This window comes from Excalfactoria chinensis, chromosome 10, assembly GCF_039878825.1.
Source record: "Excalfactoria chinensis isolate bCotChi1 chromosome 10, bCotChi1.hap2, whole genome shotgun sequence".
NCBI lineage: Eukaryota > Metazoa > Chordata > Aves > Galliformes > Phasianidae > Excalfactoria > Excalfactoria chinensis.
This window is the reverse complement of record NC_092834.1, coordinates 16,519,246-16,543,138: the sequence shown is the minus strand read 5'-3', so window position 1 is coordinate 16,543,138 and position 23,893 is coordinate 16,519,246. Positions and strand designations below refer to the sequence as shown.

At 40.4% G+C, this 23,893-nt stretch overlaps 1 protein-coding gene across 1 annotated transcript; it reads left to right on the top strand.

The window, feature by feature from the left end:
* The first annotated feature begins 822 nt into the window (after positions 1–822).
* TSPAN3 (tetraspanin 3) lies at positions 823–22,905 on the top strand. The gene is made up of 7 exons (XM_072345725.1): positions 823–979; positions 10,988–11,179; positions 12,105–12,179; positions 16,192–16,293; positions 16,512–16,664; positions 16,894–16,977; positions 21,979–22,905. Exons 1-7 carry the CDS (start codon positions 917–919, stop codon positions 22,069–22,071), a joined length of 762 nt encoding a protein of 253 aa, XP_072201826.1. The 5' UTR covers positions 823–916; the 3' UTR covers positions 22,072–22,905.
* The last annotated feature ends 988 nt before the right edge of the window (positions 22,906–23,893 follow it).

Sequence of the window (23,893 nt, the reverse complement as noted above, 5' to 3'; positions counted from 1 at the left end):
AGATATGATACCAGAAGACATCAGGGAAAGGGAGTTCAGGTTGATTACTTAGATAGCAAACAAGGCCTTGACATTGAGTGGCTGCATCCTTGTCCTGCCAAACAGAACCTTTTAAATAAACAGCAGCAAAAATGAGCTGGATGGTACCTTGCCCTAGTGCAGGTGCAGCCCCAGAGAAAGTATATCTTGTGGAATTTGTGTGTTCTCATCATTCCTTAAGTTATTTTTCCTTTGTTCTTCACTGGGAAGTTGCACTCTTTGGTTGCATAGAATAACTAACAGTGTTTGCACTTTCCTCACTGTTCAGTTCTGCAACAAAAGTCATCTTCTTTTCCCTCACTGCACTGTCCCTGAGAGCACCCTTCAGCCTCCTGAGGGCACACAGCCTTGTCACCACCAAACTGCTGCTGGCACAGTCATCAGGTGGTGTGGGTTTTTTTCCTCATGGTTGGGGATAGGCTCTTCTCTCAGGTAACAGCGATAGATAGGATGGGAGATAACAGCCTTAAGTTGCAGTAGGTGAGGTTCAGGTTGGATGTTAGGAAAAACTCAGGCGAAGTGGTGAGGCATTAGCACAAGCTGCCTAGGGAGGTCTAGCTCGGGTGGGGAGCATCCCTGTTCCATAGAGCTGTAGCCTGCCTGGCTGCCCGCCCACCTCAACACTGCCAAGCCCTGGTCGCCATGATAACTGCGCTCACTTCAGGCCAGGCTCGCGCAGAGGCTCCTTTAAGGAGGAGCGGTTCGCCATTTTAGGTTCCCCCGCCCCCTCCTGCCACGTGACGCAGGCGGCCGCCATCTTAGGCTCTCCGCGCCGGCGCTTCGAGTTGCCCGGGTCACGTGGGGTGGGGCCGGCGGAGCTGAGGGGAGGGGAGCGGAGCCGCGCGGCCGGAGGCTGAGGGGCGGTGGCAGCGACACGATGGGGCAGTGCGGGATCACCTCCTCCAAAACCGTCCTGGTCTTCCTCAACCTCATCTTCTGGGTGAGTCTGGAGGGGTCGGGGAAGATTATCGCACATCGACGGTGTGGCGTGGGAAGGGCTTGGGCCGAGTGCGGTGCGGGGCCCGGCCCGGCTCTGAGGGCGGTGTGGGCCGCGCTGCCTCGCCGCTGTCCCGGCTTTACTGCCGCTCCCATTCCTTTTTCAGCGTGTCCCATCTCCCTTTAAACGTTTTCTCGTTGAAAGTGTTTGTGTTTTCTTGGGAAGCCGTGTCTTTGCAATGTGTGCGGTCCCTTCTTTTCTAAGCCGGCCTCCTCCGGAGTTGGGAGGTGGATGAAACTGCATCTGTTGTCTCAGCGCCGGGTAGTAAAGGTTTAATGAGCATCAGGGATCCTGCGGGAGGGACTCTTGTGTAACGTGATACAGCCGGAGCTGCGGTATTGAGCTTTGCAGATCTCTGCCGCTTTAGTTTCTGTAGAGCTGCCACAGCCTAATTTTCAGCCTTGAAAGTCTGCCCTGAACGCTTAGCGATAAGTGCGTGACACAGGCTTCTTGCACACTTTTAACACAGAACTGTGACATACGTAGAACTTAATGGTGTGACAGCGAGTCTCGTGAGTCACTTTTCCTAGTCAGCGCAGTTTCCCAGCGGTATTTCTGCCTTGCTTGAACCTGCCGCAGCTGTGCTTACCCGGCCTGGGGAGCTGCAGGCTGCTGGAAGGTACCTTGCTGAAGGTTCAGTGTCATCACTGCCCTGTCAGAGCAATTCACAGTGAGGTTACACTAAATTGTCTGTAAATTTTAAGAATATATATATATATATGTATATATATATTTTTTTTTTTTTTGGGGGGGGGGGGGGGGGGATTAGGAGGGGCTGTATGCTGCTACTCATTTTCTGATCCTAGCTCCAGGAAGGGAAGATTTCACTGCTGTTCAAAGCATCAAGGAGGGAATAGTGGGTTAAGGGGATACCAGAAGATAAAAACGTAACTATCTTTAGCTGAATAATGACTAGTGCCATATGAAACGTAACAAGTGTTAGAGGGTAATTTTTTACTAAGGAATGTGTCTCTTGGGTGTCTAAAAATGAGTTATGGTCAGGCAAAATGTGTGTCTGTGCAGTCTCACTGGCATATGTCTACACAGCTGTTCAGAGAGGAGAAGGTAGGTGTGAGGCATACTTAAAAGATCTATGTTAGGAATAGGCTTCATTGCTCATCTTTGAAGTGTCATGTGGTTGTATCTGCCTTTCAGCACAGCTGGAATCTCCTTTATAGGGAGTGGTTTTTTGTTACATGTGTAGTTGAAAGTGATACTGAAAGAGCAGTGTGAGAGCTGCTGAGTACTGCTTGGTTTTTCACTGGACATGAAGTTGCTATGAGCTGCATCTTGAAGGGGTGCTTCATTCTCCTTAGTTGGTGATGTAAATTAGGTTGTGTTTTTAATGGATACAAGTTCTCTTCCAACCACAAAGTTCAGTGATAGTTTTCATGTTTTACATATTGGGAAGGTGTTGTTTGCTACTTGCTGCATTTGGTTACTTAATTGCAAGTGTGCTTACTCAAATAAAGCAGTGTTAAGCACAGAAGCTATTTTGTTTAATACTTAGCATAGTGTTTCAGGGTTTTTAATGGCTGTTCAATTCTTGAGACAGACTTGACTCAGCTGATGTGTAGACGGATTGTGTTTAGATACAAAGTACTTCGTGTCAAATCAAAATGTCACCAGTGTATTCTGTAAGCTATCTCCAGTCTAAGAAGTTGACTTTTGCAGGCAGCTTTTTGACAGGGAGCAGCTACAGTGGTCATACTGCTCATAAGTTGTGCATCAAGTGATAAAAGAGCGGGTTTCTCCAAAACTGAATGCCTCAAGACCTGTGTCTTGGCTCTTTAGTCAAGCTCTAACCTAATAACCAAGCTATAGCCTAATAACCAAGCTATAACCTAATAACCAAGCTATAACCTAAGGGTGGGAAGGAGTGAATGTGTACTTATATAATTTCAGCAAAAGTTGTGCATCTCAGTTTTCAATGGCAAAAGAGAAGGAAGCATTTGAGTTCTTGATTTAGCATGTTTGATTTGCTGAACATGTATAACATTTATTGCCTATCTAGTTGGCTGTATAATTGCTTCTATGCCGTTATGGAAACGTTCCGATTGTCATTCATATGTCATTCCAGTATTGATAATCAGATCATCTAGATCTACACCGAGGCTCTTGACAGTCAACTGCCAATCATTTGTCAAGTAGCTGTGAAACCTCCTTGAATTGCTTTTTTAAACTTAGTATGTCTTTTCAGAGTATCATATATAAAGCTTGTGATCAGCAGGATTGTCATAATCTTTATGGTCTGCATTTATATTGCAGAATTAACTTGAATTCTGTATTTAAACTCGAGATTAGTTCGATACAGCCATTGAAAGCTCTGATGACTAGCCAAGGGAATTGTATCTGAAGAAGTGTTTAGACAGTGCTCTCAGAAATACAGTTGCATTTTTGGGTGGTCCTGTGTGAAGCCAAGAATTGGACTCAGTGGTGCTAGTGTGGGTCCTTTCCAGTGCAGAACTTTCTATTATTATAACTTTTTTTCCTCCCTACCCACAGTTCTGATATTTGTGGGAGGGTGTGAATGTTCAGAACACTTTTTTATAGTTGAGTCTTTTGAATGTGAGATGTTCAGAAAAATTATTACTGCTGCTGCCTGGAGGAAAAAGAACAGCCTGAATGTAACTTGTTAAAAAGAACTGATAGTTTGAATTCCTGTCTACTAAACATTTTGGTCTTATTTTCTCCCTTGGTACTATTTTCTATCTGTTGCTTGGTTTGTTGGGAAAATGTTTGGTGTTTTGGTACCGTGAACCTCATGGTGTCTCGATCAGAAAAGTTTAAGCCATTAAGTATGTGGATCACTCCAAAAGTAATGCCTCCTATTTCTTTCCATGGAAACTAGAACTAATGGAAAGAACACCATAATGCTGTCAGATAGAGTGAATTCTCAGTTGCAAGCAATGTTACAATAAAAAGACAAAAGAAGATGGGATTGTGGAGGAGGAGGACAGCACTGTGAGGCTGCACCTCTAACCAACATGTAGGTCTCTTAGATTAACATGACAGTGGTATTAAAAACACCCTCATTTTGATTAAGGATTTAACAGAAGAGAAACTGAGGTTTTGATGCTTCCTAATAAGTAAAGAGTATTGTCTGTATTGTTCTGATGAGGTGGGCAGTTTCTCTGATGGCACTTCTCATCATGTGAAGCCTCTGTACTATTCCTGTTCTGTATGAAACTGTTGCAGTGCTCTGAGATGCTTACCTCAGGCTTCTGGATATGTTGCAATAGTTCACATGTGTTATTTCTGCAATTTCTTTTAATTCACAGAGGTGCTCATATTTGAGTGTTTGGTAATTACTAAGCTTTAGGGGGAAAAAAGACCAGCAAGAAAAAGATTGTATTATTTTCTTAATGCAGGTGGGATTTAATACTGTTAACAGCTCCTTCAGTTTACAAGACTTTACAATTAATACAGAATATGCATGTTGGCAATAGCAAGTTCCTCTTGCTGCTGCAAATTGTAAAGAAGCAAGCTATTGTAAATTGTACTGCTAAAAGCTTCTTGCCAAGAGAAGCCGTCCCTGTTTGTGGCAGCAGACATTAAGAGCAGTGCCTTTGCTTATGCTCACACAGGCTTTCTCGATTCATTAGGAGTAAGATCCTCTTATTTTTCTATATTGGACTGCAGTAGGTTGTCATCTCTAATAATTATGTGGTAGCTGCATAGTTATCTTTGCCTTATGGAAAAGGAAGGTCAGGCATGCTATCTGATCATAGCTGTACCTGCTCATTCATTTATAGCTGCTGATTTATCCCAAGCTCCACCCAGTTTGCTAGTTTGTGACTTTAAAAGTTCATCTTGTTCTGGAAAGTCTGATATTAGGTTTTATTTCATTTTATCACACCCAAGAAATAAAACAATGATGTGTCTACGAAGTGCATTTATCCAGAATACTTTTGAAGTATCTCCTCCCCCAAGTGGGAAAGGGGTGAGAATCAAAGGACAAAGCAGAACTTGTGGGTTGAGGTTAAACTGCTTGCAAAGGATGATAGCTGTAATGAGTGATGCACAAGCAGTTGCTCAGCACCACCCCCACCCCACTGATGCCCAGCTAGCCTCCTGAGCAGTGGAAGAAAGTGAGATGAACTCCTCCACCCTTCCAAACTCTTTCCACATGATGTCGTGTGGTATGGAACAGCCCTGTGGCCAGTTTGAGTCCTAATTCTGTTCCCATTCAGCTCCTTGGCCTTTTGCTGCAAATGGCCTTGGCTCTGAGCAGCACCACTTAGCAGCAGCTCTCAACACCGCTGTGTTATCAACATTGTTTTTCTCCTAGAACCAAAGCATAGCATCATACCAGACACTCTGAAGAAAACAATTCCATCCCAGCTGAAGTTAAGGCACTAAGTTAAAGCTTCATCATGTGACTTGTACAGCTTAGTTGAAAGCCCTTTGAAGAAATGAAATAAATGTGAAAATGGTAGAGAAATACTTTCAGTACCTAATACCCCATGCTTGCTTTCAGGCTTTTTTCTTCACCTGTACGTCTGCTCCTTGAGAAAAGGAATAAAGTTTGCTTTTGTTCCTGTGATGCTTTCTACTTGGTAGTCACAAGCTCTTTTAACTACTCTTTAAATTACTTAACTAGCTTGAAATCATTATTTTTACCATTTATTTGACTAAACTAGTATAAAATAACCCTAGGTGTGGTTGTTGGATCTCCAGGCTTTATTTCAGTATAGCAAGAAGGCTTTATTACAGTTCTGTGCTTGCTATATAACTTATGCATACTAACCACAGTACAGTAACGTTATTAGACAATATGTAGTATTACATTAGAGAAATTAGCTGTGCTGTCCTTAAGGGAATTGTAGCCATCCAAAGTAGAGTGTGTTTGTGAACTGCTGGTAGAAGAGGAGGAAGAAAATGCAGCAAGGGCAGAATTTGGTGAAATCTAGCAATAGGAAGAAATGTAGAAAGTTAAAAGCAGACAGAAATGAGCTCTAGGAATCAACCAGATAACCTTCCCGTTTCACTGGAAGCTTGAGCATCTTCTGATCTGGACTTTGAAAGCCAGGGCAATGAGGAAACTTCTGGGTGTGTTTTGATGATCAAAGAGTAGATTGACAGATAATCCCAACGGCTACCTCTGAGGAGATTACTTGACAGAAGCCTTTTTATTTGAAGGACTGACTTTTGCATGTGAAAGTAGCCTACTTAGTGCCTCTGCTGTTCTGGCGTTGAAATGAATGTATTTTCAGGAACGTTGAGCAGTTTGGAATGCAGTGCACTGTGCAGAACTTAATCAGGAATTTGGGTATAAAGTTCCTGAAGCATCTCAGCCTCTGAGTGATTTTCTTGAAGCATTTGGGCAGCAATTTTCAGGTAACAAACAGGTCAGGTCCTGATTTTTCACAAGGTTTTTGTTTGCTTTTATGTATAAATCTCCTCATGATTCTTTATGGGATGATCTTTAAGACTTGGGTTCATGAGGGTTTTTTAGGATTGTTCAGATATAGATCAGTGCTTTAAAAGTTTGTACCCGAGAGAAGTAAAAACAGTTTGCAAAATGAAACACCACGTATTTGAATAGTATTTAGGATTTAAAGTATTGCTTCACTCAGCAAAACAGCTTCATCTTGTGGTATAATCATTGTTCTGGTGCAGGGCAAGGAGTCTGGAAACTGTGGAGAGTCAGAGTTGTAATTCTGACTGAATAGGTACAAAAGAAGGGTGATAGTGGAAACATTCCTTTCAGTCACAGTAAAAACCCTTGGTCCTGTGCTCTGCATCTCACAACTAGTGACGTTTAAAATATGTAATGCCAAATGAAGAGGAGATTTAACTCAGCATTTTGCTATTGTTATGAAAGCAATTGAATTTGAGGTTTTTCTTCATGCGTGGTGTTACAGAATTGAATTTGGCTAGTATAGAAAAAAACACATGGATTGATTTTTACTTTGTTTTGTAAACCTTTACGATACCTCAGCTATGTTATGTGATGAGAGGAGTGGTCAGGAAGCCATTCAGTTCTATGGTGGATGGACATCAATTTAAGCAAGTAGAGAAAAGGGTTGCGTGTGAGTTTGTGTTTGTTTTGGAGGGGGCTGGAGATGGGAGACAGGGAGCTGAGAAGAATGAAGAGGGGCCTGATCCTGCCCATGGGGCCTTTGAGCTTAGAACTGAAGAACTGGACTTTGAAGTAGAGAAAACAACACAAACTGGTGGAGGAGTATGGGGGAGATGGAAGCACTTCTTAAGGTACCAGTTTAAGACTGAAAACTGGATAGTAAACCAGTGTTCTCTGTGTACAGGTGGAAAATGTCAATATGTTGATATGCAAATGGAGAAAAGAAACTTGGAATGAAACTGGTACAACCTCAGACGCCCCCCCCCCCAAATCTTGAGTGAATATGGCATATATGGCATCAGACTAGGAAAGCAGTGTGAATGAAGCTTTGACACCAAGAGGGAAACAGGCATGTTGGGAAGGTAGTGTGTCTAACATGGAATGACCGATATTGTGTTCTTATTTGGCTCAGTTAAATGCAAGAGTTAAAAAAAAATAAAAAATGGCTGTGGAAATGGACTGAAATGGCAGAAGCAGCATGAAGGGCAGTGCTTTGTGCAGACAGTCTTGGGATGAGTTTCATTTAGATCTGTTTGGAAGGAAGGTTAGGGTAGTGTAAGAAAGGCATAGGATGTAAATAGAGCTGCCTTGTTCCACTGTTGATAAATAAATGATCAGCAGAGCAAGTGCTGTTGGTTTCTTACTTTCCAGTTGTGCTGCTCTTTGGCAGCAAAAATCTTAGCTTTCAGACCTGCTGTGTATAAGTTATAGGAAGTGTGAAGACAGTTCTTAGTGCTTGTTGCTCCCTAATTAAAATGCTGCATGGTGTGTCAACATACCTCAGTGCACGTGCAAGGTGAAAGCTGACTTCAGTGAAAGCAGGTGTTGGCTTAGGAGTCTGTATTACAGCAGTCCAAAGATGGCGGAAACCCCAAAAGGCTTTCCTGTAACACTCTGAGTGATGCTTTCTATCACTGTATGCACTGCACAGGTCTTCTGGTTTTCTCTCCAGTTACTTGCATTCCTATTCTTTATTCAGCAAGGCCTTGGAGCCTGGTGCTGAAGCAATCATATCAAGCTTTTCTGAACTATAGGAGGCCTGTATAGTCTTAATTTTTTTGCTCTGATGAATGGAGTGTCTGAGTATTAAAGGCATAGTCAACAAACTATTCTCATCAACTGTATTTGTCTTGGCAGCCTTTTTAAAGGTTAACTTATGCTAAAACAAGAGTATGCCACATCAAGTTCAGGACTCTTAAGTTAAATGCAAACAGCTCCAAAGGGATGTGTGAATACTGAACAACCAGTCAGCTCCATAGAGCATGCATGTGACCTGGCACAGATTCAGGAGCTGCTGCCATCTCTATTCAGAGCCTTCAGCAGATTGTTTGAGAATCCTCCTTTCAGTCCTGCTTATAAAGGACTTACTTGGAATTTGTGCAGGTTGTGTATTTGATTTATATTTAATGATAGTAGGAACACATTTATCAATACGATGGCTTTTTATTTAGACATTTTTGTGCTTAAGGTGAACAAACTCAGAATTCTGTGGATTTACTTTCTGCTCTTCAGAATAATAAGTATTGAGATTTGGATTATTATACCTTTTAGTTCCTCCTTGTGACATTACTTGTCTTAGTTTTCCTGCATTATTTCCTTCTTTTGGAAAACAAACTATAGAAACTCATGAAACCAAGCTCTAGTGAAAATGCTGATGTAGAGACTTGGCCTTACCTCCCTGCTGTTTAGAGCATGCTGAAGGGAAGCATCACTTCACTGCTATGGAGGCAAGGAAGGCATTTGAAATGTTTTTTCTGTAAACTAAGAGGTCAACCTTGCTGTTCTCATAGTGCTGCAATAGACTGGGTGATCGTACCGGTTCAGAAATAGTGTTAAATATGGGGGGATGAAAATTATTATCTTCTTAGCTTATAAAACTGATGTGAATATGAAAGTTCCAGAAGGCACCATTGTTTTCAGTTTTTATTTCCATAGAAGATTAGTTGTTCAAATGATTCTGTGGAAGAGGCAGCAGTCATTCCAAAGGGTATGGACACTTCATTGGTTAGACACTCACTTCTCAAGTAGAGAGACCATGTCTTCAGTTAGTGCTTCATGATTGTAGTGCACTTTGCAGATGGAGGGATCCACCCTGATGTTTCCAAACTTCCATAGCTTTTTCCACAGAAACACCCATTCTGCAACCCTTGGAAGCAAAGCCTAAGGACCACTATTGTCATGGCTGGTATGTTTCTGTAGTACCACATGCGAGAAGGTTGAAGTGAGGACTTCGGACAAGGATGCTTTAATCTGAGAAACCTAAAGAAAAATGTGACCTTCCAGCTACAAAGCAGCGTTTTCTTTAGGAAAAACACACTCTGTCCTCATGTATTTCTGAGGCTGTATGTGTTAGACTTGTCCCACATAGTACTGAAAAGGCAGAGTCACTCCAAATGGGAATGCTTCTCAAAGGAGGGATGGGAAGCTAACATCTGAGATAGCTTTGCAATGCTTGATTTCTTTCTCTGTTCAAAGATATCTAAATGTGTATGCTGATGCAGTTAGCGGGAGTCTCAAGTCTGCCTGTATAACTATATTTTTCTTAGAAAAGATGGAAGCTGCTTAGATTTCCACCATAAAGGAAGACAAAGAGGCTCACAAATGGCTCTGCTTTCACTTTCGTTGAATATTTTCTGTGCCTGATGCCAGCTGCAGCCGTTTTTCTCTGCCACCTCACATAATACCATATTTCTAACAAGTATTTTAGTTCTTAGAGGTGGGAGATGAGATCACTGGCTTGTCATTCACATGCTGCATTGCTAGGCAACAGTTAATGTAATTCCATTGTTCACTGATACTACTTTGAATCTTTGCTTTGTCTACAGAAACTGTATATCTGTGTTTTGCCACACTGCACTTAACATGGCAGGGTTTCTGCAGGCAGATTAGCACTTGGTGCTTTGTGTGAAAGGGGCAAGTGTCTTAATAACTCGTTCATCTCAGGTTTTGTTGTCTGGGGGTGATATCTCACTGTTGGTCTTTGACTGTCAATTTTCACTTCTGTGACTGTTATGTCCACGTCGTACTTTTTACTGGATGAATGCAAGCTTCTGCATGCTTTAAATTCCAGTGGAGTACACACTTACCTTTACTGCAGAAATGAAGGCAGAGAGGTGGAATATGTTGTTCAGATTCAAACAGAACAGAGGGTACTTTTGAGCTGGCACTTAATACCCTTTTTTTTAAGCTAATGTTTCCATAACCAAGTGCTGCAGAGGGTATTTTTATGTGAGACTTCATCCTAGCAGCGCTTATCAAGCATTGTTTCATGGAAAATAGTTGCAGTAATATTGCAGAACTAAGCATAGATAGTAGCAAAGTGTGCTGAAATAATAGGCACCGGTTTTCTCCAGTCTTTCTGTGCTATACTGAACAGGCTGTCTAGGGAGGCTGTTGAATCTCCACCCTTAGAGAGTTTCAAGACAAAGTAGTTAATTGATGGTGGTTAAAAACCACGTACATATTCTGGATAGCTGTTCAATTGCTAATAAACTGAAATCCATTCATCAAAAGTATACAGTTTATAAATGTAGAAAGCTAAGCAGCACAGGAGGGGATGTATCTGAGAAGGGAGCAAGTCTTTGGTGTTAATGGTATGGCTACCCTCATTTCTTAACTACACTCCTTAGGAGACTTAGTCAAAACTAGAACCATCCAGATTAAATGCAGTTGGGAAGCTAGCTTCTGTTTGAGCCATTCCAGACAAACATACACTGCGATTTAGGAAAGATGAGTGAAATAATAAAAATATATATTTCTGAAGAGTGCTACTTTGTGGTACTCGATAAGAATAATAGTTACGCAGTAACCTTGCAGATGGGAGAGTTTGGTGTTCAAAGAAGCTTAAATGGTACTGTCTGTTGTAGGCAGCAGCAGGCATACTGTGCTACGTGGGAGCCTATGTGTTCATCACATATGACGACTATGATCACTTCTTTGAAGATGTCTACACACTCATTCCAGCAGTTATCATCATAGCTGTGGGAACACTTCTTTTCATTATTGGACTTATTGGATGCTGTGCCACAATTCGTGAAAGTCGCTGTGGACTTGCTACGGTAAGTTGCAGAGCTGCTGTGTGATGGTGTTTCCTTGTTGTGTTTTTGGCCTTTGCACTTTTAATAGATTTCCAAAATGCGTAATTTTTTTAAAAGTATTTCCTCTTATCTTGTTTTATAGCCTGAAATGTTGTTAATTCTGTTCCTAACATTCTACTTCGGTTTTCTGTTCTAAATAGTGGTGTTAGTTTGCCTGTTCAGGCAGCAGGTGAGTCTTTGTGTTCCACATTTTAGAGCTGTGATCTTTCTTTTTGCAATCACCTCCTTATAATTAAGTCAGAATCAACATTAAATCTGATTTATGTTTTGTGATTGAAAAGCTGGAATGGGAGAGGGGAAAGGTGAGACAGAAGCCTTCTTGTGTTAAACATAAAGCATTGAGGCTGACTGAGAATGATTACAATGCTTAAATGTTCTTTGTATGGACTCTTAGTTTCCAAGAATGTATGTTTTCAAGAGTTTTAACTATAACTTTAGCTTGGGAATTAGGTATGGTTTAAGCTAGGCCAGTATTTAAATCATCCCCACCTTGTTGCTGTTAGATGCTGTCTGGACTAACTGAATGCTTAAAAGTACTCTCAAGTATACTAATACAAATGCATAGCTTGTTATTGCTGTTGTTTCAAGCTGGAAAAACATTCCCTTAGTCTCTACCACTGTTAGTAATAGCCTGAGTGCTTCAGTATGGCTTTAGAGTCCAAATGATCAGAGCTTACCTGACTTATTATTACTTGGTAAAACAATAAGCTCTAAAACTTATGTCACCTCAGGACTGGCTTGATCAACTTACTTTACCTGCTTTAGGTAATTTGCTTAGTTGGAACCTGAGAAATAACTTCATAATAAATCAAAGGCTGTTCTGAGACTTTCAGGTAGTCAATGTGTGAAAAATCTTTGCATAAATACTTTGAATTGTGTTCTACAGTTTGTGATCATCCTGCTCCTGGTTTTCATTACTGAAGTTGTGGTGGTGGTTCTTGGATACATCTACAGAGCAAAGGTAATAACCTTTAAATTTCAATAAATATTTTACTGTGATCTGGGACCAAAATACGGAGATGTGGTATTTGCTGCACTTGATTCTGTAGTTGATTAGTGGATATTCAGTGTGTTAATTTGAGATTGATATAATAAAATTTAGAATAGCAGTGTCTCAAACAGTTTAACATTATCAGTTACCTCAACGTACATTATACTTATGGTACCTTTGGCAGTGCACTGAAAAGGTAAGTTGATCAAATGGAACTCTAGCTTGTAGTGCATGGTGGTCCCTAGAAGCAATTGAGGAAAGCTGTTTACTTCCCAAGAATGAGAAACATGTTGGATTCATATACGGTAACTTGAATGATTGCTCTTTGCTCCAGTTTATGCAGAAACATAGCATATAACATTGTAGTCTTTCAGAAATTACTGTGCATCTGATCTGGGCTGAGCTTCAGTCATTCTAAATTCCAGTGTAAGAGTGGTTTACTATTCTCTGGTTAACAGCATTCAGAACAGATAAAAGATGCATACATTTGTCTTCTGTAGCCTGTCTGAAATTACACACTTGAATTGCCTGAAAATTGGATTGGTCCCAACTTGTATGTTCCTTTGTCTTGTCACTGCACAGCTTCACAGGCAGTAATGAAGGGTTAGAGCTTGGGTGAAAGAAGGGCATGGAGCATCTTTTTAGTGACAGCATGGCCTTAGCTAACCTAGCTGAATTGCAGGAGTCAGTATTTGAAAACTAAATTTTAAATCTCTTCAAAGGGCAGACAAAGTTACTGTTAGTAAGAAATGGACGTTTTCTACTACCCTTTGGTACTTACTGTTTTAAACTGTTTTTCTCAAGGGCAACAGGAGTGTCCATACCTATTATAAGTGAAATTGGGAGGTGAAAACTGCCTACATTTCTGATTATTTTTGGTTACTTTTTTTCTGATTAATTGCTGTTTGGGCATGCAGAGTTGGGATCATGAAAGCCAAGGCATAGATGGAACTGAACTTGGCAAGGGATGCAAAAAATAACAAGAAGGGTGTCTTTAGATACATGAGTCAGAAGAGACAGACAAAGCAGAATGTACGCCGTCTGGTAAATGAGAAGGGAGAACTGGCTTCATCAGACATGTAGAAGGCTGAGGTACTCAGCGTATCCTTTGTCTCAGACTTCACTGGCAGTCAGGCTTCCCATGCTTCTCACATCCCAGAAACCTGTAGGCAGGGATCAGGACTGAAATCCATCCCAGTGTAAGAGCAGAGTAAGTCCAGGATGGTTTCATGAGACTGAATGTGCACAAGTCTGTGGCTCCAGATGATGTGCGTTTTGGGGTTCTGAAGGAACTGGCTGATTTGGTTACCAGGCCACCCTCCATCACGTTAGAAAAGCTGTGGGTGCAGGTGAAGTCCCTAATGACTGCAACAAGGGGAACATAGCTCCCATTTTTAAGAAGGGAAGGAAGGAAGACCTGGGGAACTACAGGCTACTGAGCCTTATGTCTGTGCCTGGGAAGACCATGGAAAAGATCTTCCTGGAAGAGATGTTAAGGCACATGTGAGATAAGGAGGCTGCAATAGCCAGTGTGGCTTCTCTGAGATTGTGCCCAACCAGTCTAGTGGCCTTCTGTGGAGGAGTGACAGCATCAGTGGACAAAGGAAGAGCAACTGATGTTGTTTGCTTAGACTTATGCAAAACCTTGGGCGTGTTCCTATGTCGCCTCCTTATTTCTAGATTGGAGAAATACAGATTTGAAGGCTGGACTGTTTGGTGGGTAAAGAGTTAATTGGACGGTTGCAGCCAGAGGGTTGTGGTCAATGGCTCTGTGTCCGTGTGGAGGCTGGTCACAAGTGGTCTCCCTGGGGGTCTGTCTTAGTACTGGTGCTCTTCAACATCTTCATCAATGATGTAGTAGGATCAAGTGCACACTTAGGAATTTTGCTGATGTCACTAAGCTGAGCAGTGCTTTTGCCACAACAGAAGGAAGGGATGCCATCCAGTGGGCCCATGTGTATGTGTTCAGCAGTGCCAAGTGCAAGGTGTTGCACCTGTGTCATTCTAGTCATGGATATGAGTACAGACTGGGAGAAGAACCCCTTGAACAGACCTGCTGAGGAGGACTTGAGGGTTCTGGTAGGTGTAAAGCATGAGCCAGCAGTGTGCTCCTGCAGCCCAGAAGACCAACAGTACCTTGGGCTGCATCACAAAATGAGCTGCCAGCAGGGCAAGGGAGAGGTTTGTTTCCCTGCAGTCTACCCTCATGAGGCCCCATCTGGAGTACTGTGTGCAGGCCTGTGGGCCCCCGGCCCAAATGGGATGTGGAGCTGTTGGAGTGGGTCCAGGAGAGGGCCGCAAAGATAACCTCTCCTATGAAGAAAGGCTGAGGGAGGTGGGGGTGTTCAGCCTGTAGAAAAGAGGGTTCTGGGGGGACCTGGCTTTGTCCTTCTAATTCTTGAATGGAGTTTGTAAGCAGGAGGGGGACCAATTTTTTACACTAATAGTGATAAGAGGGAATGGCTTTAAAGTAGAGGACATTTATGTTAGATGTCAGGAAGAAATTTTTTATTCAGAGGGTAGTGAGGCACTGGAACAGGTTGCCCAGAGAGGTATTCAGGGCCAGGTTGGATGGGGGTTCTGGGCAACCTGGGGTCTCATGGTTGGTAAGCCTGTCCATGGCAGGGGGATTGGTCTGTAAGGTTCTTTTTTTGTGATAGCTTTGTGCTTTGTCTTTCACACATACTGCCCTAACTGAAAGAAGTCAAACAACTTATGAGTATTTATTGAAAATTGTTTTTATCTGTATAACAAAACGAGGGTACCTTTTCCTGTATGAATCAGTGTTCTAAATCACATTAGTTGAATTCAACAATTGATTCCTAACTAGTCTGAAACAAGCTGACTGTGTAGGTTAAATTGTATTTAGGTTATATCTGTCTTAACGCAAGATCTACTTGTGAAAATAACTAGTATTCTTGGAAGGGGGCAATAAGCTTGTGCAGTTGCTACAGAAAATCCTCCACTTAGAGCAGCTGAACAACCTGAATCTTTCTGACACGATGTGTTCACGAGGTTCTCCTACTATAATTTGCAATTCTATAGAATATGCTTGCTTCATGTTCAGTCCTGAAATTAAAATTCCTTGCACATAATTCCATCTGAAAGTGGTTATCCTGAACTTTTATTTTTAAACTTCAGTACCAAAGTTCAAAAAGACCAAACTTTCTGCATTTATGTAACAATTTACAGAATTCTGCTACTCAAAAGGATTCTAGCAAGACTTGGTACAAAGTGGATATTGGACATCTTTTGGGGGACGAGTGATGATTCTTGAGTAGCATCCATTTTTGGCACAAGTACTGAACAGCATCTTTAGCAGCTTGACTCATCTGCAGAAGCTTAAGGAGCTATTCCAGTGCCGTTGCTATGTACCATGTACTGCCATCAACATTTCTCAGAAAGCATGGGGGAGGTGGATTTGATAGAGAGTTTGATCACTGTAGGGTAGAATAGTCAATCAAAATACCTCATCTTTGATATTTTACCCCTGATTTGGTCAGAATGGGGAAAGCAGGTGACATGACCTCATTACATCCTTGTGGTCCCAAACAAAATGAATTAGTCTGGGTGACTCTACTGATTTTGCTTTGGAACTTTGAAAGTGAATAGAAAGTGGAAAGTGTATACTTGCTATTATGGAGACCTCTTAATTCCATGGAATGTCTGATATTGTGAGTTGTGATATGGGTTACAATAAAGGCAGTTTCTTTTCTGAGACAGACCACTAAGCTTTGTCTAAAATCCTACTGAAGGTGGCTTCTTGCTTGTTTTCTTGGCCATTAGCTTTAAGTTAGTAATATATTTGCCGAAGTCTAGTCAGAATTTTAATAAGCTATACCATCAAAGTACACTTAACTTGATAATGCTAGGGAATTATCTCGGGTTTCTCCATTTTATACTTAAAAGTGAAATTATTTTACCTAGACCTGTACTACTTCTGTTGGTTTGCTAATGCTAATGCTTTGCTTATGTTTCACAGGTGGAAGATGAAGTTGATCATAGTATTCAAAAGGTATACAATGGATACAATGGGACAAATCCTGATGCAGCCAGTCGTGCTATTGACTATGTACAGAGGCAGGTGAGATGGCCAGATGTGTGAAATATCAAATGATTTTAGGCTGTAATGCCACCTAACTATCCATTCAGTCTATGATTTGCTTAAATAATGCTGTCGTATAATTTGTATTACTGAAGTAACAAAACCTAACCTTAACATGTTTGTGCTTTTCATATTACCTGTCTTGTTCAATTTAATGACTGATTAACATAGTAGCTTTTTACCTGTATGTTCTTCAGCTGCGCTGTTGTGGGATCCATAACTACACAGACTGGGAGAATACTGTCTGGTTCAAACAAACTAAGAACAACAGTGTGCCACTTAGCTGTTGCAAAGCAACTCTCAGCAATTGTACTGGCAGTTTGACCCGTCCAATGGACCTTTATTCTGAGGTGAGCCAGCCCAAGTGTGAGCTTTTGCTGACAATCATTTAATTTTCTTTTGGTATAAGTATCGATTCAGGCGTGAAAGTTATTAACAGGAAGTAAACATGACTTCTAAAAGAAAATCCCTTTTGTTTTGTTTTTTTCTTTCTGCCTTATTTGATGCTTCGGGGGATTTTTTTGCTGTGTATCTAAATGTGGTTCCCAAAGGGATGTATAACAAGCCTCTTTGTTTCAGGGCTGTGAGGCTCTGGTTGTAAAGAAGCTTCAAGAGATAATGATGTATGTCATCTGGGCAGCACTAGCATTTGCTGCTATTCAGGTAAGAGAGTGTTCTTTGTCTGTAAACTCAAATGACATTCTGAACTGCTGTCCACGCTATTAGAGTTACGTGAAGGATGCCGACAACTTTAGTTTGCACTTAGTTTGAGAGAGAAATGAACCTCAGTCAAAATGATCTAAATACCTCAAGACAAAACATCTCAATTAAGCGTGGTCTAAAATCTGCTGCAAATAGGATTGTATATTCTGTTAGATTTCAAGATAGCTGAACAGTCTGCTGTGTGCAATAATCGGTTAGAATGGAAATGATAAATTACATCTTGAAGCTAATTATCTTAAGCATCAGGTATCTATCTCTGTGAATGTGCTCTGAAGGCATTTGAGACTTGAAATAAAAATTTGCATATTTAATTTACAGCTTTGAAACAGATGGCTCATACTTCATGCCATTTTAGAGGCACATCAGTGTATGCTTCACAGCATACATATGATGTTGGGACAACCCACAAAATGCAGCAAGGTTTTTGATAGCATTGTCTGCTCTTGTTGGGTAGAATTCTGCATTTTCTTGAAGATGTCTCTATTGCTGGACTTGAACCAAAAAAGGGGTTCTAAAGCAGAGACCCTGCTTGCTTAAAGTTGAGTGCAGGCTGTCTCCCACAGGAATCCTAATTGGTATAGTTTCCCTGGTCATAAGAAGTAGCTGGGGAAGCAGTATTTCAGTATGTACTAAGATTAAAAAACCACAGGAAAGCCACAAAACTATGTCTTTTAAACATTCCTATAAACTTGAAATTTTGAGTTTTCATCAATCAGGCAGGCTTGGTACATTAATCACATTTTCAGTTTGTGGCAATTTTGTGGTCTCTGAGAAATGTACTACGGAAGCTGAATCCCAAGAAGATCTGAAAACTGCTTTTCAGTTACTTCAGTACTCGTAATAGCATTTGAATACAGAAAACATTTCTGTTGAATTGGGAAGCTTAAGCACTTTAATTTTCAAAACCAGCTTTTGAGCTGGACTGTGTGTTTCAAAGGTGAGCACATCATCTTTGGAGAACAGTTTTGAGAGAATAATTCAATTTCTATTTCTGTTCTACTAGGCTGTACTCATAGGTAACAGTCTATTCAGTACTGCTGCTGAACTGTCCAGAGCCAGTTTAATTCAGATATGAAACTTGAAATTTGATGAGTTCTGTGCTCAGTGTGCTGAGGAAAGATATTTTTAATTGCCATTCTTAACTTTTACCTCCTAAAGCAATATTTAGTTCAGCTCAAATACTGAAATACGTTTCTGTAATTAAAAGGTAGATATTTCCACAACAGTGGTTAAACCGCCAGATTTTTATGTTGTAGAAAACGTGTGTTGTGAGACTGGATGAGCTGAATAGAGAGGAGGCATTATTTGGAATATTGGAGTTTGCAGGTCGATTAACAGGCCCACTCTGACATGTTATTATAACTGTTATAATTCCTTTCTCTGTTGGGATTGGGCCAGAATTCCTACCACACGCTTGAGATGCAAATGTGACTACTTGCATCCTTCTGTTCTTTCTGGCTAATCAATTCTAGGCAAGCATGTCGGTTGTATTCCTTTTGCAGTGGATGCTTTCGTTTGTCTCCATGCTAGTAACGATGCAATTGGCAGAAAGTACATATCTGAACAGCTTGAAAGAAAATAAGAACATCTGACAAATTTCTTTGCTGGTGCTGTAGTAATGCTGTGTGTCACAAAGTGTGACACCTGTTTAGGAAAGTTAATAAAAAATATATCTACATACATTGTTCTGAAAGTAATGTCTCCTATCTGTTTCCACTACAATGCAGACAAAGAGCACAGTAACACTGTTTGATAGAGCAAATTCTCAGCTACAAAATGCTAGTTTACAACATTGTCACTGCTGTTCGCTGTGCGTTTTCACTAGTGATGAACAGTAGCCCACATGCCATGCTTGTGAAAACATACACCAGTGGATGTGACCCAGTGTTGCCAGTGACAACAAAATGGAGCAGAATATTGGTGAGAATGTTCACCCTCTACTGCCTTTCCACCATCGTCTGCCACTGGACCAACATAATACAATAGGGCATGTTACTTTCTGGACAGTCCGAATGCAGGCTGTTGGCAATACCTTTGAAGTTTCTGTCTAGTCACATTCACTGTGTGGTTATCACATTTAAATCTATTAGAGGTCAGATTTTTATTTTGTTTTCTACAGTTTAAATTTTTACAAGTTGGCACATTTTCAAAAGATTTAAGTTTCAATCAAGTTAATACTGAAGCACATTGAAACTATTTGAATTACTTCCCAAAATGTAAGATGTGAGTTGTGACATTGTCCTAATTGAAATACAGGATTAGAGTATGCATTTAGCCTGATTATCAGCAAAATAATCTGCGGGAGAATGGAAATACAGATAAGAATGAGAAGTTGAGTGGATGGCCTGTAAGCTATGCCATGTTCTGTAGAGGAATAGTAACCTGTTTGTTGTTTACCTTTTTGCCAACTCTAATCATTCCTATAAGCACTGTCCTCTGCAAATTTAGCGATATACCTAATACTTGAGAGGAGAAAAGAAGAACTTTCATAAGGATTGTGGTTTGTGGGAAGACTTAGTCTTTTCTGCATAGAACTAATTTTAATGTGTTCATATTCTAGTTACCATGGGGATCTGGAAGGGTGTGATAATTCTTTGGTATCAACCACAGTGACAGCACTGAACTATTAATAAATTGGAAGCAAAATGAAGGGAGCAAAGGCACCGCAGTGGATCAAGTGCTGCTTGATTAGCTGTGGGAGTTCATTCTTAGATATCTTCCTTAGTAAATGATCATCTGAGATACTAAACGTGGCGTATCTGTACAGCCAGTTAGGTTTTTAGCAGGACCAAAAAAAAGGCTAATTGGTTTGATGAAAGGAGGTTGGGCACAGTTAATGCTAGCAGGCAAATTAAAGAAGGGAAAAAGAAATCTGTCTGGGAGATGTCGAAACTTCTCCGAGTGTTCAAGCTTCATAAGACGTATGGATCGTTCTACAGCAGATTTTTGTTCACAGTATTAAGTAGCAATTGGAGAGAAACAGAATTAAATGCCTTAGAACACTTCAGAGATGCTAGCTTATTTCTCAAAAGTTATATGCTAAATTATTTCTGTCAAGAAATGTGGAATGTGAAAGTTAATTCTGTGCTTGCAGTGAATTTCAGGAATGTTTGCTACTCACCCTCTAAGGCATTTGCCTTGTTTATGTACTGACTTGAAAATGGATTATGGAAGTTTTTATTACATATCCTGATTTTTGATTTTTCAGATTTTATATATTTGTATAAATTAAATAGCTTGAGTCACTCAACCAGGATTCTCTGTGTGAATAACTGCAAAAGTGATGGAACTACCTTATACTTGAGACACATAGCTAGTATGATTTATGGCCAAAAAACCCAACCCCACAATGAAAGGAATGTTTCTGTCTGGCACAGTGCATCTTATCTTTGTTTTCAACGGGGAAAAGAATGATGTTTTTGTGCTTGCTGCCTGCAAGCCTTCTTCAGAGTTCTGTAGCCACTGGCATTTACCACAAAGCTCCATCTTATAAGTCTTACTTGAGCTTGCCTTCTTTATTTAATTGTGAATGTGGACAAGTACTTTGCCATGAAGAGTCATTCTGTCATGTAGCTCAGTTTTTCCCCTTACTCTGACATGAGATATTGCCTACCTAGAAGTTAGCCTCTGGACTGGAGCTACCCAAGTACTGATAGGAAGTGAAGGAAACATGAAGCGTACCAACAGACAGGCTGAAGTGCCATTCCTGAGCGTACTCTCCATACGCTTTATCTGGACTGAAGATGATTTTCGCTATGGCTCCAAAGCAGAGAATAAACTATGGGCAAAGAATATTTTAAGTCTATATATCTTGTTCCCTCCCAGGAACAAAACATGCACTAAAATTTCATCATGTATGCTTCTTTTTAATTACTGCTTATTTAGATTAACATTTGTAAAGTTCTTTGCTCTTTCATCAGACTTACCTATGCATGTACCAGTTGAACTTGGGCTTCTAAAACTTTTTAATGCATTTGATGTTTTCATCAGACTTGCTTAAAAAGCAATCTCCTTCCAGTGTACTGATGTTCTCACGTAACATCAAGCTTTACAACTGTTGGGCCGTTGACCACCTGAATTCTTTTTTTACTTTCTGTTAAAGTCTCTCTTTAAGTAACTTGCTGGGGTGATGCTTTATAATCCACAGCTATGACATGATCATAGATATTTACATCTCTGAATGGACTTTTTTTCCCCTGGATGCATGCGAACAAATAAGACAATTTTACTTCATTGGCAGCTCTTGTCAAGTACTGAAGACCGTACAATGCATCGCTAAACTTGAAAAGACTGTCTGCTAAAAAAAAAAGCCTCTGAAATAATAGGGCACTTCTGTAAAATATGATGTGCTGCATCCCTGCTGTGTTTATTTGATTTAAGTCTTTTAAGTGGATACGAAGCAATCACTTAATTCCTGGTGAACTTTTGCCAGTGTAGTCACAGCACTGTAAAATCTAATGACAGGGAACTGTCTATAAGTGAATAATTCATGTTGGCCTTGAGCTTTCTAGCATGAAATGTTAATAGACAGAGCATCTGAAATAAGGGGGAGTAGGTTTATAAAACTCCCGGTTTTGTTCTCTTTCATCACATCAATTGGTGCTAATGCGTTTGAATTACCATCTTTCATAATGCATACACCATCTAAACCTGTGTCTTTCAGGAGAAAATAAGTAATTTCTTCCATCAGAATTTCTGTGGCAGCATACATATGGCTGACCAAAGCAACTTCTGTTAAAGCTGTCTAAGATGATCTTGCAAGCAAATAGAAAGGAGTGTTTGGCCTTTGCTTTTTGCAGCAGGGAGAGAAGCTTTTTTAAAGCATTTGTTGCTATTCTTTGTTATGGACGGCTGTAACCTCACAGAGCATGTTGACAGTTTCTATGAAGAAGTTAAAGTCTTTTCTTCATACTCAGCTTGTTTTCTCTTTTTCCTCCGTAGCTTCTGGGCATGCTGTGTGCCTGTATAGTATTATGTAGAAGGAGTCGGGATCCTGCTTACGAACTTCTCATCACTGGTGGAACCTATGCCTAGAAGACAATGCAAACAACATGGTTCAATCTTATCTCACTTGTGTGGAAGGTGAATGGGCCAGGTCTGCTGCAATAGTTTTCTTGTCCTAAGCTTAGAGCACACCTTTCACAGATGAGGAGAGCCGTACTGTACACTGGTGACGGGCAAAGCAACTCAGCTTTACACACACCCATATATACCTGTGACTTTCACTGTTCTAGCCAGCAATTCATGTATCTAAATGTTTTAGTATATTAGTAAACTTTCTGATTTCAAAACTATTTGCAAGTTAAGTGTAAATTGGCTGATGTGGAAGTCAAAGGATGTGTGCCTACTTTGGTAGATTACCTCTAAGCATTAACTGACCAATTCTTGCATAGAGAGGGAGACAATTAGTTAAACCTTCACTACATGGACTTTTTTGGCCAAAGTTGTACAAAGGAAGCCAGCTGTATTTGATTTGAGAAGTATTTTAGGCTTGCCCCTCACCAGTGTCACTTTTAAAACACTGAAGTCCAGTACTCTTATATATAAATAGTAAAACAAAAACTAACCAAAATCTTAGGATCATGCGACTGCAGTTTTGACCTTCAGAGATCAAACCTTCCAAGCATTAGTGTTTTAAAATACAAGCTGGCTTTTCAGGAGTATAATGTATGCACTACTGTTCTATAATGAAATATTTCATTTTTCTATGAGGAGCGGTTTTATGTGTTGAGTGAACTGTTAGAGTGTAGCTCTTAAACTGGTTTGGAAACAATGTAGCCATGTAGAGTAGCAAAGTAGTATGTGAAAGTGATCTCAACTGTAAATAGTGAACCTGATTAAATAAATCTCTGTATATCCGCCCTATAATTGTGTCTGGTTTTTCTATTTAAGATTACTGTGTACTGGGTCAAATGGAGTCTGCAAGTGCTGGAAGTGTAAGCTTTAATCTTTGAAAGCACCTGTTGAGGTCTAAGTGAATTTACTTAAGGTTTGCTAGGAGCTTGTTTGTATCACATTTGTTCCTTTTATTTGATGCAGTGCTGAAGAAACAGCAGAACAAACTTAGTTGAACTTAGTGGAAAGCTAGCATCTTGTGAGTACAATTAGGGAATAATCTGTGGTTTCTCAACAGTGGGGGATAAATACTGTTATGCTTTAATTACATGTTAATCTGTCCTGTGTTATTCAGATACTTTGTCACTGCTCTGCTTTCAAAGGTTTCAGTTACCTTTGCAGAAGACAGGAATGTTCAGAACTTCGACTGCTTTTTCTTATGTTCTTTATTATGCAAAATAGATTTGTTCAGCCACATTGATTGCAACATCGTGTTCTCAGTGTTCACCCAAAGAAGTGTCAGTTAAGAAAGGGCAATTCGAATGTGTGGTCTGCTAAGATCAACCACTCAGAGATTTAAGTTTCTTCCTGTTGTTTCACTATTGTAAGAGTACACTTGTGGACTTCTGTGCTAATTTCTAAACATGGGCTGCAGATGATGTGCACTTGGGGACTACATTTTCTTTCTTAGAATTGTGTGTGTGTTGATAACCTGGAAGGCCTCCTGGGACTCTGGTATTAAATGTCATGGATGTGGGATGTAAACCTGCTAACAGAATCTACTGTTAAAAGAGAGGTTGAATTTAAGGATTATCTGCATCATGTTGTATTACATACATTATATATCCTTGGTAAAATCTCAGAGAAATGAAACTAACCTTGACTTTTGAAAACTAGACCAGGACAGACTTTAAATCAGGTTTGTATTGCACAAAACAAAGGTAAGAATACTTCAAAAAGAGGTCAGCTTTTACTAGCTACAGCGCACATATAAGCTCTGCAGCCAGCAGCCTACACGTTC